At 26.2% G+C, this 20,000-nt stretch overlaps 1 protein-coding gene across 1 annotated transcript in view; it reads left to right on the forward strand.

The window, feature by feature from the left end:
- The window catches only part of LOC100207864 (atos homolog protein A), a 39,567-nt gene that overhangs the window by 2,993 nt on the left and 16,574 nt on the right, over positions 1–20,000 (forward strand). Inside the window, exons 2-7 of the mRNA XM_065806251.1 lie at positions 4,509–4,699; positions 4,802–4,989; positions 16,568–16,702; positions 18,906–19,551; positions 19,626–19,742; positions 19,852–19,986. Coding sequence (XP_065662323.1) covers positions 4,509–4,699; positions 4,802–4,989; positions 16,568–16,702; positions 18,906–19,551; positions 19,626–19,742; positions 19,852–19,986 — 1,412 coding nt within the window. The remainder of the gene's footprint in view (positions 1–4,508; positions 4,700–4,801; positions 4,990–16,567; positions 16,703–18,905; positions 19,552–19,625; positions 19,743–19,851; positions 19,987–20,000) is intronic.

Genomic DNA, 20,000 nt, shown 5'->3' on the forward strand with positions numbered 1-20,000 from the left:
GCTGTTGGCAACTCTTTTCCAGATCCCAAATATTGGCATAGACAAGAACCATTTTTCCATCTTGTTCCAGTAGCCATTTTAATTTTAATATTATTTTTTATCTAGTAATTTTTAAAATTAGAAAGATATGAATATATATTATAAATATATATATTATATATATATATATATATATATATATATATATATATATATATATATATATATATATATATATATATATATATATATATATAACTTGCATAACAAATATTAAAGCAAAATACTTTTGAATAAAGTTTTATGTGTAGCCATTCATCAAATAAAATGTATAAGTTAAATTACATACAAAACTTTGCAAAAATACTAATTTTTAAGTATTTTGTAAACCAAAATTTCTGAAACAGTATAACAGTATATTGAAATTAACCCTGAAAATATGAAGATATCAAAAATTAATGGCAATTTTCAATGCAGTTCCTTGGTAGCTTAAACTCATTTAAATTCAAATTTTTTGATAGTTCTGAATTTAATATGTTAAACCTCACCCTTTTCTTAAAAATGCCACTGATAAGTATGAATTTTCAAATTCTGACCATAGTATAACACACCCTAATAATCAGTGGCATAGGAAGGTTTTTAAATGCATGAAATAACCAGCTCTTAAACAAAAAGAATACTCCAAATTTTTTTATGTTCTTATGTATGATGAAAAGATTGTTCACAAAAAAAAATTACTGTGATAGGAGAATGGGAACTAGAAACCCTAAAATCATAGCCCCCCTACCCTAAACATGAGGGCAATTAGTTGAATTATTTATTTTTTCATAAATATAAACTAATTATGTATTCATCCACAGATTTCAAATTTTATGTTTAAATTATTCAGTGTTCAGTTTTTATGACCATGTCAAGTTTGTAGCCCCCTCAAATTGAGGGGAGGGTTATTCTTTACATGGTCATAAAAACTGATCACTGAATAAGTTAAGCATAAAATTTGAAATCTGCGGATGAATACATAGCTAGTTTATGTTTATGAAAAAATAAATAATTCAACTCATTGCCCTCACGTTTAGGTGAGAGGGGAGGGGCTAAGATTTTAGGGTTTCTTGTTCCCATTTTCTTTTTACAGTAATTTTTTTTGTGAAGAGTATGTATAGATATAATTAAATATATGTATATGTATATATATATATATATATATATATATATATATATATATATATATATATATATATATATATATATATATATATATATATATATACATATACATATATATATATATATATATATATATATATATATATATATATATATATATATATATATATATATATATATATATATATATATACATACATATATATATATATATATATATATATATATATATATATATGTATGTTATATATATATATATACTAGCATGAGTTACCCGGCGTTGCCCGGGCCAATATTTAAACTGGCTTACCTGATATCTGTACACAAAAATAGGCCCAAAAATGGGCCCAAAAAATGGTCCCCTCTGACCCCCGGGGTCAGGGGGCCCATGACCCCTCTGATCCCTGGGGTCATGACCCCTCTGACCCCCGGGGTCATGACCCCTCGGGGTCATGACCTCTGATCCCCCAGGGTCATGACCTCTGATCCCCCGGGGTCATGACCTCTGATCCCCGGGGTCATAACCCCTCTGACCCCTCTGATCCCCGGGGTCAGGGGGCCCATTTTTGGGCCCCCTTGACTCCGGGGATCGGGGTACGGGGTCAAAACCCAGCTAAGAACCTTCTCCCCCTCGAGGACTACCCCCATGCCAAATTTCATCGAGATCAATCCGGCGGTTTGGATTTCTATAGAGAACAAACAAACAAACACACACACAAACACACAATGCCCTTTATATATATAGCTGGAGTTACCCGGCGTTGCCCGGGCCAATATTTAAACTGGCTTACCTGATATCTGTACACAAAAATGGGCCCAAAAATGGGCCTAAAAAATGGTCCCAAAAAATGGTCCCCCCTGACCCTGGGGTCAGAGGGGCCCATTTTAGGGCCTCCTTGACCCCGGGGATCGGGGTACGGGGTCAAAACCCAGCTAAGAACCTTCTCCCCCTCGAGGACTACCCCCATGCCAAATTTCATCGAGATCGGTCCGGCGGTTTGGATTTCTATAGAGAACAAACAAACAAACAAACACACACACACACATTGCCCTTTATATATATAGTAGATAGTAGATAGTAGATAGTAGAGTATATATATATATATATATATATATATATATATATATATATATATATATATATATATATATATATATATATACACACACACACGTAGTATAAATTTTTGTAACCACGCGAATACCATCTTTAATAGGTTAGTTATAAAATCTTTCATTAGTTTTTTGGGAAAATTTGATTTCATATCCTGATTCAGATTCACACATTATATGTCTGTTTTATCTGTTTATAATGCTTTTTTGAAATATGAAATTAATGATCGCCCAGTTTCTATCAACTTATATGTTATTAGTGCCATCTTCATCATCTTCAATCTCTTTATGTTTTGTCATTGAGATCATGGTTTAAGATCTTTTTAATTTGAAAGACTTGAATCTGACTCTGAAAGTTTTTTATTTCTCATCTTCTATCAATAGTTTTTTGGATAATAGTAAAGAAACTGGTCCAGCAATATTTAGAAGAGTTAGATTCATCACAATTTGTTATTGAAATTGATGTAGTACTACCCATTCACATTATATGTTGATATTCTCTATTTAAAATATCTGTGGTTTAATTTGCTATCACTATTTGTTGTTGTTAGAGGTGTACAAATAGAGATTCTAGAAAATTAGTTTTAGGCAAGGTTGTTGCAGCAGGAGTAGTTACTACCAGTAAATTTCCTCTGTTGGTGATGTATGAGCTTAAGAACTCATAAGAAAGAAGCAGTAAAAATATCAGGATTAAATGGATATACTTCAGTAATAAATTTTTTTTTGTAATTTTACCACATTTTTTAAGGTTGTAGTTTTTAGGACATAGGGGTGCAATAGTCAAAACATGAATTCTGCTATCTTTACAAAAATTTATTAATTCAACTGTTTGATGATTATCAAAAGCAATAGTACTAGGAGAATCTTTTCTACATCCTTGTATTTCTGCATGATTTGTAAAGGATTTCAAGAGCAATAAAAAATTTGGACCAGTCACTAGGATGGGGAGCTCATGTACCTAGTGATTTACCATCTTCCATCTAATGCTACCAGTTTTTGCAGGATAATACCATAAATGATGGTAAGAGATTTCTCAAAAGCATTTATGACTACACACACAGTAACAGACTGTATGTGCTTCATTGAAGCCACTTTTTAAACTTGTTTGACAGCTTTGCAAGCTATTTTTTTTAAACTTGTTTGACAGCTTTGCAAGCTTTTTTTGTTTTGAAATTAGTAATACCTGTCTCAACTAAATTCTAAATATATTGTTCTGGAACAAAATTGCACCGATTTAATAAAAATTTTAAATTCACAAAAAAGAATTTCATATTCAGTCCAAAATTTTTATTGTTTTCACATGCATATTTATATGGAAATTATCTTTTTATTTTTTGGACCAATGTGTGATAAAGTTTACCTGCCATTTTCAAGTAGCCTACTATTTTTTTTTTCTTCTTTATTAGAAAATACTCATGACTGTCTATAATTTCAAATGCATTAAATTTCACCTGTAGAATTTTTTATTTTTTTTACATACCTTTAGTGAATTATGATTGACATTTTGCAAGCATTAGCAGTTCTATAAACACTTTTACCTTTTAAAATGCCATTCACATGTAATTTCATCACCAAAATTATTGACTGCTATCTATTATATCTATATAAGGGTGCAATTTCCTAATATTTTGTATGCGTTTTTATTCCTAAAATGTGCATTTAAATTTCTTAAAAAAAGTAGAAAAGAGGAAGGATAATTAAAAAAATGTATCCAAATTGCTGAATGTGCTGTAAAACGAATGGATGAACTTCATGCAAAATCAAGAAAAATTGAATTTTTAAATCCGAAGTTCATAGGAAAAAATATTTTTTAAATATTTTTTGTATATTTTGTACAGATTACTAACTGTTCTGTTTCTTATTTGTTAATAAAAGTTGCTTAGTTATTATATGTATCTTTATATATATATAAATTGCCAAAAAACTATAAAGTTATATATATATATATATATATATATATATATATATATATATATATATATATATATATAAATTAGTAAAAAACACTTACCTAACTTTTTTCTTCAACTTGAAGTTTCACCATTGCTGGTTCATCAGGAAGAGTTCTCTTCCTGATGATCCAGCAATGGTGAAACTTCGAGTTGAAGAAAAAAGTTAGATAAGTGTTTTTTACTAATTTATTATTTTTCTGTTCTTGAGCACTCTATTTGTAAAATACACTAACATAATTTATGAACTATAAAGTTATACATATGTATATATAGCTATAAAGTTAATGAATTTATTTATAGGTTCTTTATTTATGGATTTTGAAATGGATCTTTCAGCATGTGAGATATTTAAACATATTGGTGTTTTGGTTGTTGAGGGTAGACTTCCAGAAAATAAGTGTGGAAGAAAAGCAGGAGTTCATTCATGGCCATTATCCAGAAATTCTTTTAAAGAATGTTGTACTAATGATTTATCTAAGCAAGCCAATCAAGTATTTATTCTCTTTTAATTATTTTTCTTATGACTAAAATTTTTTTAATCTTTGCATTAATAAATAGTTGATTCAAATCATTGTTATCATATACTTTTAAAGCTTTGCAGTTTAGTGGAAAAAACAAGAGACAAAATTGATTTAGCTTTTAATAAGAAACAAATCGTTAACATAGATGTTATATGTAATCAAGATGAGACATTTATTGAACGATTATCTATAGCAAATTCTAAATCTTTAAATGATTATTGTTTATTGGAGCAGTGGAAAATAGAGATTATGAGAAAGAGGTTTTATGTTTTTTAAATTTTAGTTTATTTTTGTTATTTTTATTATTATTATTATTCTATTATTGTTATTATTATTACTATTATTGTTATTGTTTATTTTGTTAATATAATAATAATTATTATTGTTTTTATTGTTATTATTTTTATTATTGTTATTATTATTATTATATTATTATTACTAATATTATTATTATCATTACAAGGCTTATGGTTAGAAATTTTGCCAGTGGAAACAATTTTAAAATTTATGTCAAATATATATTATTATATATTTATTAAATACTATTTGTTATTTTGTCAAACTGTTATTGCCTAAGCAGTTACATCCCCTAAACGTGATTTAACTTAAAACATGAGAGCAACAAGTTTATATTCATTGTAAAATTTTAAATTTTATAGAATAATCTTTCAGCGTTCAAAAATAATGACCATTTAAATTTTGAATATCCCTAAACAGTTAACTCTAATATTTATAATTGAGAAATGAGCAAAGTGATTAGAAAAGTTTTTCACTGTTTTATTCAAAAAAACTTATCTTATATATTTAAGAACAATCTTTTAATAAAATACATAAAATTTTATATTTTGCTTTTAACTCTCAATAAATCTTCGCTGTACACCTGTTTTAGCATATTATTTTGAATTGGCCAAAACAAATCAGTTTTTTAGCAACTCGCTAAAAAGTTGAAATTTACTTTTTTCTTGAAAAAATCTTCATTTTTTCCCTAGTGGGTCTTTCCTTTACAAATGAAAATTGCAATTAAAAAGAGCTAACACATGGAAATATCATTTTTGTTAAAAAACCTTCATTTATTTTAGGCAATTCAAAATAATATGAAAAGATAATAATTTTTCTTAGAAAAAATGTAAAAAGTTTTTATTTTTTTTTGTGAGTGATTCAGATACTTTTATTAAATGAAATAATTGTCTTTTGTATTTTGTCTGCCTCTATTATATGGTTATAATTTATATTACACTTTCTATTTAATCAATTTTAACATTTAAAACAAAAACCATTATAGCGTTTTGGCTTTTAATGATCTCAAACTTTTGAGACTATTAAACAATTTAAGCAAAAGGAAATAGTTATTTTGCTAAAACTGTTATGATCGCTATACTTACTATTTAGACTTTTAAGGAAATGTTAACATTTCTTGTTATTAATTCATATTCATTTTATTCAAAAAAATAAAATTATATCAAAAAAATTCATCAAAATTTAATTAACTGATTAAATATTTTTTTCTGATTTTAAAAACAGGAAAAAATTATGCATTTATTTCGCTAATCAAAAATATTCAGTATTTTTTTGATTCTGTATTTTTACCTATTCAATAATATTTTTGCACTTTTTTTTATACTTTAAATTAAAGGTTGTTATAGTCTCAAAACTATTTTTATTCCAATAATCAAAAACATTTAGATGCTATCTTAATAATTTAAACTTTAAATTTTTGAAGGTATTAAAATTTTTTTTTATTAGGTATGTCTTGCGATTCTTGCCAATCAAATTAGATTGACCAGAATTGATATTAAGGGATCAAAACATCTTTTTTTTTTTGAAAGTAAACAATCATTGATTGTCAAACGGCCATTATTTCCAGTGCTGCAAATATGGATTTTATTAGTAATTCATAGTTAGTTTGTTTTAAGTTTTTCTTAAATTTTGCCATATTAAAATCAGGTTTTATGCACTTAAAAAGCATTTTAATGTGTAAATATTTTTAGAACATAAAGCGTAAACTATAAATTGTATTGCTGAATGAAAAAAAGAAAGCTTATTTATTGGTTGTTCTGCTTATGTAAAAACTGTACGAAAATATATAAACTTTTCCCAAGGCAATCAATTACATTTTTATTGGTACTCCAACTTTTTTTTTTAAACATCTTTGCTTCTAACAAGGCTGCAAGCAACCACTAATAAAGTTGGAAGTAAATGGAGGAGAAAAGACGAAGTTTATAGAGCAAGATAACAATTGACAGAAGACTTAAAGTTGCAAATTATATGAATCAGGAAAGCAAGATGAAGGAAGTGAATTCCAAAGAACTGATGTTTGAGGAAAAAAACTAGACGAATATGAGTTTTTGGAACATTTAGGAATAGTCACAGAAAAAGGATGAGACTTAATTGAATGACAAGTAACATGAAAATGAATTTTAGTAGATGGCACAAGAAATTCTAGCGCTTTCGAGCAGTGCCCATTATAATATTTGTAGAAAAGAAAAAGAGAAGCAACATTACAACGATGTGATTATGGTTGGAGATTGGCTGTAAGAGCAGGTCCAACTATATTTACAATGTGTTTTTGCACCTTGTCTAAAAAAGAAGTGGCATCATTTGAAGATCCGCCCCAGATTTGGCAACAATATTCCATACAAGAGCGGATTTGAGATTTATAGAGATAAAGAGTACAATCCGAAGTAAGTAAATGGCAAGCGCAATGAAGAGATGCAACCTTAGCAGATGCTAATTTTGCAATGAATTTGATGTATGGTTTCCAAGAAAGATTGGAAGTAAGAGTTAATCTTAGAAATGAAGGGTAGAGAACTCATCGAGTACATCACCATTCATAAATATAGGAAAATCTAAATAATTGTGGTTATGATCGGCTGAATAAAATTGGGTTTTATCTGAATTAAAGTTCACCAGCCACTGTGAGCCCCATGCTATAACAGATCATTTTTAAGCTCGAATCTCCCCTCCAAGCTATCAGAGAGTATTGGCTTCTTATCAAGACAAGAATAAATAGTAGTATCATCAGCAAACAATGCCATCTTAGATGTGAGAATATCTGGAAGATCATTTATGTAAATTAAAAAAAGTATAGGGCCAAGGATAGAACCTTGAGGAACCCCTGAAGTTACAGTGTATTTATAGTACAATAGGAAAGGAAGGATTCAATAATCTTAAAGATGTTACCTGATATATTGTAATAAGAAAGCTTATGGAGAAGACCAGTATACCAAACTTTATCAAAAGTTTGGTATACTGGTCTAACTTAATAGCTTCTCTACCTCTATCTAATGTACGATAAAACCTATCAGTTATTACTGTTAGCAAATTAGCTGTAGAATGAGAACATTGAAATCCATATTGATGATCAGAAAGTAAGTTATTAGACTCAAGATGAGAGATTAAGTGTTTGTTAATTAAAGTTTTAAAAATCTTGCTTATGATAGGAAGAAGTCCAATGGAATGGACCTAGACCTAATTAAATTTTGAGGAAGTTTCCTGCACAAAGGTTGCTTTTATATTCAGATTGGGCATTGAGTCTTGCAGTTTTTGATTTGAGTTAGGCAACCTGATCTCTGTGAAATGACTGCTAGAGTCATTTAATGAATTAACACTAATCTAAACTAGTATCCAAATGGGTTATTTATGCTGTTTCTCATATGGAACTGAAACAAAATATTGCTTAAATAAAAGTTAAAAAAAAAAGATGTTCAATTAAAATTACTGGTGAAAATAATCCTTTGGTAATCCTTATTTTACTGCCAATATCCATGCATTGTATTGAATAAAAACATTTTGAAAGAGGTGACAAAGTTTAATTTGGCTGAATATAATTAAAATTATTTGATGAAGCTTTTTAAAGATCATTTCTTTAAAGACCATTTTTGATTTGCGTTATTTTTGATGATTTTATGTAAATTTGTTATTAGATATTTGAAAAGGTGAAAACTAAAAAGCTTATTCGCCAAAAAGTGTTTGAGTTTAAAAATCAAAGTAATCTAAAATATTATGTTAATATATATTATTATATAATATATATATATATATATATATATATAAAATATATATATATATATATATATATATATATATATATATATATATATATATATATATATATATATATATATATATAGATATAGATATATATATATAAATATATATATATATATATATATATATTATATTACTGTGTAATAGAGTTTTTGGTTTTGTGTTTTAGTTTATTTTAAAAATTTTTCACTTTTGGTTTTATTTTTTAATGGTGAAACACTCAAATTTTTATGCATTTTGTTAGAAGCCCCTCATTTTAAGATGTTATTTTTGGAAGAAAAACCTGATCAGTTTTGTACTAACAGAACTTTGCTTGTAAATCATTCAGAATTTGCACCTAATGTATTATAAAAAAATAACTTATTCTTTTGAATAAAAGTTCATACTTTTGAAATAAGTCTAGGACTAAAACACATATAAGTGAAAAGAGAAGCATAAAAAAAAGTAATTAAATAGTTGTTTTAAATAGTGTTAAAATTTAATTTTAAAAATTTTTCTTTCCTGCGCATCTCTTTTTTGTTTTCTTAATACTTTTCCATTCATAAAACTCTTTCAAAAAATATTTGGGAAATTTTACATCAGGCTTGATTTTTATTTACCCTGAAATCTCTTTGAGCTCAATAAAAACGTGTTAAAAATATAACAGGTTAAAGATGATCTTTTTCCTCTGATGTAGTCAATATTTTGGACGTGCTATCAATATGAATAAATTTATTGACTGTATTCAATAAATTCATTTTTTTGATGTTTTCTTGTGTGTACAGTTTTCCCAACAGTAGGCTTTACCATTTTTGTATAAAAACACAAGTAATACTGTGCTCCTGCTTTGTGATTTGACCATGCTTTTAGGAAACTAATTGGATATAGTTGAGCTTGGTACTACCAGGGACATAATGTTTATCAAACTCAGAACTTTTTGTTTACAATGTGAGCACTCTATCTTGCTGTCGCTACAGTGTTATTTAGGAGGAAAGATTTAATTTTATTTAAAATACATTTTTCCCACTTTTTTTATTCTTTTTTTTTTTTTTTTAATAGTAGATACATAGTAGATTTTATTATTATTATTTTTTTTTTGTATGTATATATGCATAGATAAATGTATGTATGTATGTATATATATATGTATATATATGTATATATATGTATATATATATATATATATACATATATATATATATATATATATATATATATATATATTTAAATATATATGTATATATATACAAATATGTGTGTGTGTGTGTGTGTGTATATTAGGGTGTCTTAAAAATATATCATACATTGCATTTTAATATGCAGAATACTGTATTTGGCATCATTTTGTCCATAAATACCAACAATAAAAAATTAAGTCTCTAGCTAAAGTGAAAGTTGAGTTTGCTTTTATTTTAATAAGTAAATTTTGACTTAAAATTGACTTTATTCATATTATTCAGATTATAATTGTTACCAAAAAAAAACAAAAAATTAATGGTGCCTGTCAAGCAAATAAATTTGCTTGTCGTGAAATCTTTAAGTAAATTTCTTTACAAAATAAATCATTGATTTTACTCATACAGCAACAACTATTGTTAATAATAACTACTAATCCCATTTATATTCTGTATTATATAATAAAATACCTGGAGGGTATCCTGAAGCCTCATTAAAAATATACTCTAATAATTTATCTTGTTATAATATTGTAATATTATTTTTATAGTATTGTAATATAATATAAACCAATATTATTAATTCAAATAATATTAAACTAAATAATTTCAAGATCTTTCTTAGTAACCATTTTTGAAATCTATTGCTGGTTTCTCTGAAATAAATAAATTTATAAAATATACTACTTTTACATCAACATCCATTATTAATAATTACTAAAGTTGTTCACTTTAGCAGAAGTTGAGTTTTTTATTAAAAAAAAACTTTTCGAAACTATATTTTTGTTTCAGTAAGTTTGAAATGATTTCTAATTACTTAATTTTGAACTGAAATGAATTTTGCTTCACGAAATTTATGAAATTCTATTAATACATTTTTTAAGTGTCAAAATCCTAAAAATAGCTTCGATATTTTTTTTTCGCTTTTGAAACTTTGAAAATTGTATCAAAATATATTTACATTATCAAAAATTTACCGAAACAATTTTTCACTTTCAAATCTCTATAATTTGTATCAAAAAAATTTTATGCTATCGAAATTTTAAAAACGGCACCAAAGCAATATTTCATTTTCGAATCTCTATTATTTGCATTGAAATATTTTGATTTTATCGAAATCATAAAAAGGGTATCGAAACAATTTTTTAATTTCGAAATTCCTAAAATCACTGCAAACTATTTATTTTATTACATTAATTCTGAAAACTGCATTTAAATGAATTTTTATAGTTACAAAAAAATAAAACTCATGCAAATTAGTAAAACAAATATATAACATTGTTCTAAGGGGCTGTTCATATGCATGAAAAACATTCTGCCTGTGAGAGAAAAACAATAATAATTTATAATGTTTCCCAGATGTATTCGACAAAATATATTTATAGAGTATGAAATTAATTTAACCCTGTCTTTTCCAATGTTGCCATTTGGCAACACAAACTTTAAATTCAAAAATCAAGCCCTGTTTTATCTATTTTTTTAATTTAAAGTATTGCTTAAGTTTTTAGCTTAAGCTATTTCCTACTAGATGGCAGCATGTGCAATTTAAAAATGAACTCGCCAATTTGCAATTGTTTTTTGAAAATATTTAATGTCATTGTAATTTTCTTTTTTTTTAATTTCGGGAAAGTTTTTTCTTTATATATTTTTATTGAATTTTTTTCAAAACTGTTATAGTATCCCTTATATACCTAATGTTATATATATATATATATATATATATATTTATATATATATATATATATATATATATATATATATATATATATATATATATATATATATGTATACCAACTACTAAACATATTTTAGTTCCAAAAATAAAATGATTTTTTTTAAACAAAAAACTGTATGGAGAAAAAAAAAAAGATGAAATGAGCAAAACTTAACACAGCATTTTTTTTTACTGATTTCGCTGTGTGCCAGATTTTTATTTAATAAAAATTTGTTGATAACAAATTGAGTTTTTATACTTGATAGAAAATAGAGAAATTAAAATGAACTAACAAGTTTTCAACAAAATTGCTTATGTAAATTTACAGTCTATTTTGTGAAAAACAAGAAAACTGGAACTAAGTCAAATATACGTATATATATATATATATATATATATATATATATATATATATATATATATACATATATATATATATATATATATATATATATATATATATATATATATATATATATATATATATATATATCAGGCAACCAAAAAAGTTAGTGCGGTTTATCCTAATTGCCTATTTCTACGAAATGTATTAAGAAAACTGGTTGTGGTGGGGGGATGATTTTGCATATAAATTAAAGCTTGTTTTAAGGAGAATCAATCAGTGTGTTTTATAAGTTTTATTAGTGCGTTTTAAATTTAAAAGTCTTAAGTGGAGTATGGCTGTGTCAGATGCAATAATTCGCGCCTGTTTACTTTATAAGTTCAAACTTGGAACCAAAGCTGCAGAAGCTTGTCGTAAGATATGCGCTGCTTTTAGGGAAGGTACCATAGCAGAACGGATGGATCAAAAGCGGTTTAAAAATTTTTTATGAAAATGAAAACCTTGAAGATGAACCAAGATCTGGAAGACCATCCATTGTAAACAACAAGGATATCAAGTTGACAATCGAGCAGGACTCCAGTCAAACATGTCAGGACCTTGCCTTAAGATTTAATGTGAGTGATGAAACTATTTGTTTACATTTGCACCAACTTGGAAAACGTTGGAAGTTTGTTTTCCCGCCACAATTTAGTGCCATTTTTAGATCGGATGTTGACGTGCAACGAAAAATGGATTATGTACTGCTGCAAAAGACGAACATATTATTGGCTAGCCAGTAACAATCTAGTACCAATGACTCCTAAACCAAGCATTCACCAACAAAAGGTTTTACTGTGTGTGTGGTGGACTACAGCAGGTATCGTTCGCTATGAGTTGCTACCAAGTGGACAAACCATTATTGCTGAGATATACTCAGCCCAATTTTACAGAGTTTTGGTTGCTCTTCACCAAAAACAAGCAGCTTTGGCAAACAGAAAAGGTGTTGTATTCCACCAGGACAATGCCAGACCATAAACCGCAAAAATTACGCGGAAAACTCTAGCCCGTTTACAATGGGAGATTCTACCTCACCCTCCGTATTCACCAGACCTTGTGCCAAGCGACTATCACCTTTTTTTGGCTCTGGATAATCATATGAGGAATCGACAGTTTCGAAATAGAGAAGATCTTGAAAATGAGTTAATTAAATTTTTTAGCTACCAAACTCAAGACTTTTATAAAAATGGAATATACCAGCTTGTTTCACAATGGGAGAAAGTTATTCTTGCTGAAGGAGACTATTTTTCAGAATAAACTTTATAAAAACTGTTTTTATGTGTATTTATTTTTGGATCTGCAAAACCGCACAAACTTTTTGCCTGATATATATATATATATATATAAATATATATATATATATATATATATAAATATATATATATATATATATATATATATGTATATATATATATATATATATATAAATATATATATATATATATATATATATATATATATATATATATATATATATATATATATATATATATATATATATATATATATATATATATATGTGGAAAGTTAAATATATATCGAAAATAATGTAGGCAGTTTTTGGCAATAAAAATCTTATTTTTACTGCGAGCGCAATAAAAATGAAGCAAAATGAATTTTGTGCAGAAATAAAATGTAAAATCTTACCTTCAATATTGCAAATGAAATTTAGAAGTTTTATTACTATTTATTATGTAAAAAAAGCGTTTAGACAATTATTAGACAATTATTGTAATAACAATATAATATGTATAAAGCGGAGTTAAATTGCTTACAGCATTTTGCAATATAGATGATATATATAGATGAGGATGATAACTAAAGATGATGAAACTTTTATGAAACTCACAGAAAATTAAAAAAAGGCCACTCATTTCCTAATTTGCTGATGTGTGATAAATATCCAAGTCCTATTTTTGCAAATGAACATATCTAAAAAAAGATCCCAATTTACCAACTGATTTATTGATGGAGATATGTCACCGTCCTACACTCCTCCCACACATACTTTTCACACTGACCTTGACTACATTTAGCCATCAATATTCATTCGTATTTAAAAGGAGTAGGAGATTTGAGAATTGTTTTTATTAGGACAAAACACTTCTCATTTGTAACTCCCCTCAAATTGAGGGGATTACAAATTTTATATGGTCATAATTTTTGAACAATGAGAGATAATACTATGAAACTTAAAATTTATCAATGAATGTAAGTCTAGTTGCTAAAAGTACAAAAAATATTTTATCAACTTGGTGCCTTTCATGTTTGGAGTGGGGTGGGGGTGGGATGGGGTAGTGGAATAAAGTTAAAGTGTTTTTTCGTTCCTAGCTTCCAATCATCGCAATTTTTTGCAAAGCATCATTATTTGACATAAGTATAAACATACAAATGTTTGGAGTTTGCTCCATGTCTGGAAGTTAGCTATCTCAAACACTAAAAAATCCTGGATCCAACACTGATCGCAATGATAAAGTTTTTACGGTGATGAAAAATATTTTAAAAACTAAATCATTTAACAATTACAGGAGAACACCAGCACTAACAAATCATATGAAAAAAATGACAATAATAAGATATATTAAAGTTAAAAAGTAAAAATTATTCGTATTAGTAACATCTAAATAACTTTTTATGACTTACTTTGGCAAATAATTTTCTTTTATTAAGAGCTTTTTTTAATTACTTTTATTTGTAAAAATAAACTTTTACTACGCATTTCTAAAATCAACTTTATATAAATAAATTTTAGATGCAATTTAGTTTTTATTATTATTATTATTGTTTTTTAATAATTTAATTATATTTGTAAATCTATTTAATATTTTACATTTAAAAATGACTTTTTTTACTAAAGGGAAGTAAAAGTTCTATCCCTAATTTAACCTGAGGCCATGATTTTGTTAAACCAAGTGTGTTAGCTGTTGTAGGTCTAAAACTATTTTTAGGATTAATAGAGATTTTGAGGGTAAAGAAAAAGACAAAATCCTAAAAGTTAGTTGGATTTGAGACAATTCCCTGCATGCACTTCCCAACAGTTAAACGTTACATGTACTTTTGTTTTTATAGCGTTCACGCTTCTAAAAGTTTTTATAAATGTCCGCGTTCACTGAATGGGTAAATAGACATTCCACTTGTCGAAACTCTTATTTTTTTTCAAAAAAAAATCATTTAATGAAAAGCTTTTTTTTTTCAAAACTAATTTATCTTATCAAAGTTCTTTTTTTTGAAAAAATTATTTACCTTTGAAAAACCTTCTTTTTTTTAAAAAATAATTTAGCTAATGGAAATGGGTTGTTTTTTTTTGAAACTTATTTAAATTTTTAAAACTTTTTTTTTTTTCAAAGTTTAACTTTTCGAAATTCAACTTTAATTTCGAAATTAATTTAGTTTATTTTTTTTTTTTCAAAATTAAAATGATTTTTAAAATTAAATTTAAGTTTTCAAAATTCAACTTTAATTTCGAAATTAATTTAGTTTATTTATTTTTTTTCAAAATTAAAATGATTTTTAAAATTAAATTTAACTTTTCAAAATTCAACTTTAATTTCGAAATTAATTTAGTTTATTTTTTTTTTTTCAAAATTAAAATGATTTTTAAAATTAAATTTAAGTTTTCAAAATTCAACTTTAATTTCGAAATTAATTTAGTTTATTTTTTTTTTTTTCAAAATTAAAATGATTTTTAAAATTAAATTTAAGTTTTCAAAGTTATTTTAGCTATTCAATAGTTTTCATAAGTTTTTACAAAATCTGAAAAAAAAGTTTTTTATCAATAACTTTTTAATTGAAAATTTTCAAAAATTGTGTTTTCAAAAATGAACCCCAATAATTACTAAAAAAGGCCCTTTATATTCTGTGTTATATAACAAAATACCTAAAACCTGTCTTCATTGTGTTTTCTTCCGATGAAATCTTGAATTAAATTGATTTAGCTTTCTGCACAGTCATTTACAACTGCAAGTATTCTTAACAACATTGAAAAGTAAGTAAAAGACTGACATTTTAGTTAATTTTTTTGTGCCCTGTGAGCATTTTCAAAAAATTTATCGTCCATGTCCCCCCACAGACAATGTCTCATAAATTTTATATCTTCCCACTTAGCCTTATCATCTCTATTTTTATCACTTTTTATTAAATCAAATATGTTTGTTTTATGAATAGAGAAAAAAACACTGCTTTCTTTCAAAAAAGTCACCTTTTTGTAGCTATCAAAATTTATTTATTGAAATAAAAGTAAATAAAATAACCTTCAAGAGCTAGAAATTTAATTTTTTGTTTATGGAAAAAATGCAATATTCCGCACATTCAAATTTAATTTATGATATATTTTTGGGACACCCTAATGTATGTATATATATATATATATATATATATATATATATATATATATATATATATATATATATATATATATATATATATATATATATATATATATATATATATACATATATATATATATATATATATATATATTTATACATTTTAGGTGTTTTTTATAAAGCATATTTAATTGTAATTTTTTTATAAATATTTTTTAGTGAGGAAAGTTACAGGAACACATATTCAAGTACAGAAATGGTATTTCAAGCTATTCGATCTTTTCTCCATTTTTCACAACTTAGTGCTTGGTGGAGTAAAACAAATGGTGCAAACCCTCGTAACATAATATTTAAGTATGTTTAATATATTAAAATTTATATGATTATATATATATATATATATATATATATATATATATATATATATATATATATATATATATATATATATATATATATATATATATAATCATATAAATCTATATATATATATATAGTATTTTCTAAAAGAATAAGCACATTAATTTGTTTAAAGCTTATTTAAGGTATAGTAATATAATAATAATAAAAACTAAAGAAGATATTGATTTAATTTTTATTTTAAGTGAAACACAAAACAATAAAAATGGATTTAAATCTGGTGATCAAGTTTGCCAGAGCAATTAATTCACTTTTTTTTCTTGCCCCAAATTCCAACATTTTTACCTTGGTACTGCAAAGTTTATATTTTTAAGATTTTAACAAGAACTCAAAGTTAAATTAATCACTGAAAATTACTTGCTTCCGCTTTTCCAAAGACAAGCTAATTAACTCCTTAAACCACCTCAATTTTTTGAGCCTTTTTCTGGCTGTCTGCACAGATATTTTTCAAATTAGATTTGAAATTTTAAAATTATATTATTTATTCAAAAAGCATTTATATATATCTCAAGATTAATTAAACTTAGCATTATTTGTCCATAATAAGATAGGAGGGTTATTCAATAATAAACAAGACAAATTACTATTACGTAATATTATAATGGTTTGTTCAATCAGTACAAAAATTTTGTTACACTTCAACATAGTCTCCAGCAACACTTATACACTTGTCCCCTATATCTGCCAATTTGTAAATGCCCTTGGCATAAAATTCTTTGATTTGATATTGAAGCCACTCTGCACCTGATTTTTAACCATCAATTAAAAATATTTCATTTATTGTATTAAAATTTTTTTCCTCATAGATTCTCTTTAAGGGGTCCAAACAGATGAAAGTCTGATGGGGAGAAGTCAAGGCTGTATGGGGAATCTATGTGGAAGAATCTTCCGCCCCAGTTTTTGAAGTTTTCTTTTTGTCAGCTGTATGGCTTATTGTTTTTTGGTCATCAAGGAAATCACAATTAACTGGCCCCTGAAAATCCCAGAATACTGCAAGCATGACTTTATCGACTGATTGGGTCCTGAATTTTGCTGAGTGGGAGAAGTCCAATGCTTTCACTCAAGGCTCTGTTTTTTTTTTTTTGTTTATTTTGTTTTGTCAAACATTACAAGTATTTAAAAAAATGTTTCAACTGTTGACTGGTTTGAAGTCGGGTTGCTTTGTGAGTGTTCGTTCTTCTGTACTGCTGCTTATTGTGAATAATGTTATGGACAGCTCCAACACTCGTGTTTACTTTTTCCCTTATCAGTTTTTTTTTTCCAATCAGTCGTCCACTGCGCTTCTCTTCAGAAACTTTTTTACGGTCACTTTGAAACTGTTGTTCCCATTAGTAAAAAATCAAAGGGTTTAAACACTTGTCTCCATACACTTTTAATATTCTTTTGTGGATTTTACCACCTTTCTTACCTTTCAAGACTGAAATCACGGTACGTTGTTCTTTCTAGGTGCAATTTTCAAGCAGACTCACTTTTATATGTGCTTCTTGATAATATTATGAAAAGCACATTCTCCCACTTATGCTCTCGCTTTTTCTCATTAAATTTGTAATGCTTTATAATAAAATTATTTAAAAATTCTTTATTATAAAATTACAAAAAGAAGCTTATTAATAAAACCTCACAAAATTATTTTAAACTTTTTTTGGCAAATCATTGATATTGCTAGGCGAAACTTTAGTTTGTACAATGCTGCTTTGTTCAGCCAGGTGATAACAGGGTTTTCTAAAAGTTTAAGGTTAATAAAGTTGAGAATGAAGGAGGTCTTATCATGGGTGATTTGATGTGGAAAGCCAAAACACTATTTCTTCTTTTTCTTTTTTTTCTTCTTTTTTTTTTTATTATTAAAAGTTTATTATTACTTTTTTAATTTTTTTCAAATTTTCTTTAAATCATTTTAAATAAAAATTTTTTAGAATTGGTTACAGAAATTTTTTTTTTTTTCATTGAGTCCTGATCAAGCCTATTTTTTAATTTATTTTTAACAGCAATTTTTATACCTGTAAAATAATAAATAATATAAAACTAAAGACAACCTATACTTTAATGTTATTTCATGTTTGTTATGTTTTAAAGGTTAAATGGTCATATAATCAGATATCTTTTTAAAAAATTTTTGTAAGTTTTTTTTTTTAAATAGAATTTCTTCATGCAGTTCAAAATTGCACTTTGGAAGTGCTCCAACAGTTCATACATTTCCTAAGCTTGATATTTCTAGTTTTGAATATATACAAACAACAGTCCATTCTCTACCTAGAATGGAACTTAGTTACATACTATCTTTAATAAAAAAATCAAAAAATGAATTAATTTCAAATATTAATACAATTCCTCTTCAAAATTCTTGGTTTGTTGATAGCCTAACTCCAGAACGAACTGTAGCTGACTCCTTTATTGGAAAACGTAAGGACACTAATTTAGATTTATACTTCTCAGAGAATTCAAGAAGCATGTTTCATATGGGAATAAAAAATCCAAAACTTGATTCAAATATTGAAAATGTAAAAATAAGCAATCCTGAGACAACAACTACAAGCAGTGAATCCTATAAAATGGATCTTGATGTTACATATACCTGTAACATGCAAGACAGACATAATATTCTAACTGATTTGATGCAAGACTTTGAATTAGGTAACAATGATCAAGTTATACATTTTAATAAAACTAAACCGAACTCAGAATGTTCTTATGGAAATTTATTAACCAATAAAGTTGATCAACAAACCAAAGGACCAAAATCACGAAGTAAATCTGTTTCTCCTCATTTTACATCAAGATTTCAGGTAAATATGAAATCATTTTTGCAACAAATTTTTATGTTTAAATCTAACATTATGAAAAAAAAAATTATTTTTAGGCATTTTCACAAGACAATTCAAAAACTAAACCTATTTCTGCTAGAAGGTTACTTATGGGTGGTATAACAACTGCAGAGTTTAATGCTAATACTGGTCTGCCTCTGTCTTCAAGTCCTGTAAATAGAATAATGATAAATTTCTTAAGTTTGTATGAAAAATAAATAGTTTTATCTGTTGTATTGATATATAATATAATTTATTTATATTTAAACAGTTTAATTTTAGGCTCCTATGAAAAAAATAAGGAAGTTGAGCATAGGTAATTGTTGTGAAGATTTTTCAACCAGTAACTCTTCAGATGAATATATAGTTTTAAGTAAAAGTGCACCTGCATCAACAAGTCTTCTCGGAAACTTTGAGGTAAATTATTTTGA

Source organism: Hydra vulgaris, chromosome 09 (assembly GCF_038396675.1).
Source record: "Hydra vulgaris chromosome 09, alternate assembly HydraT2T_AEP".
Taxonomy (NCBI): domain Eukaryota; kingdom Metazoa; phylum Cnidaria; class Hydrozoa; order Anthoathecata; family Hydridae; genus Hydra; species Hydra vulgaris.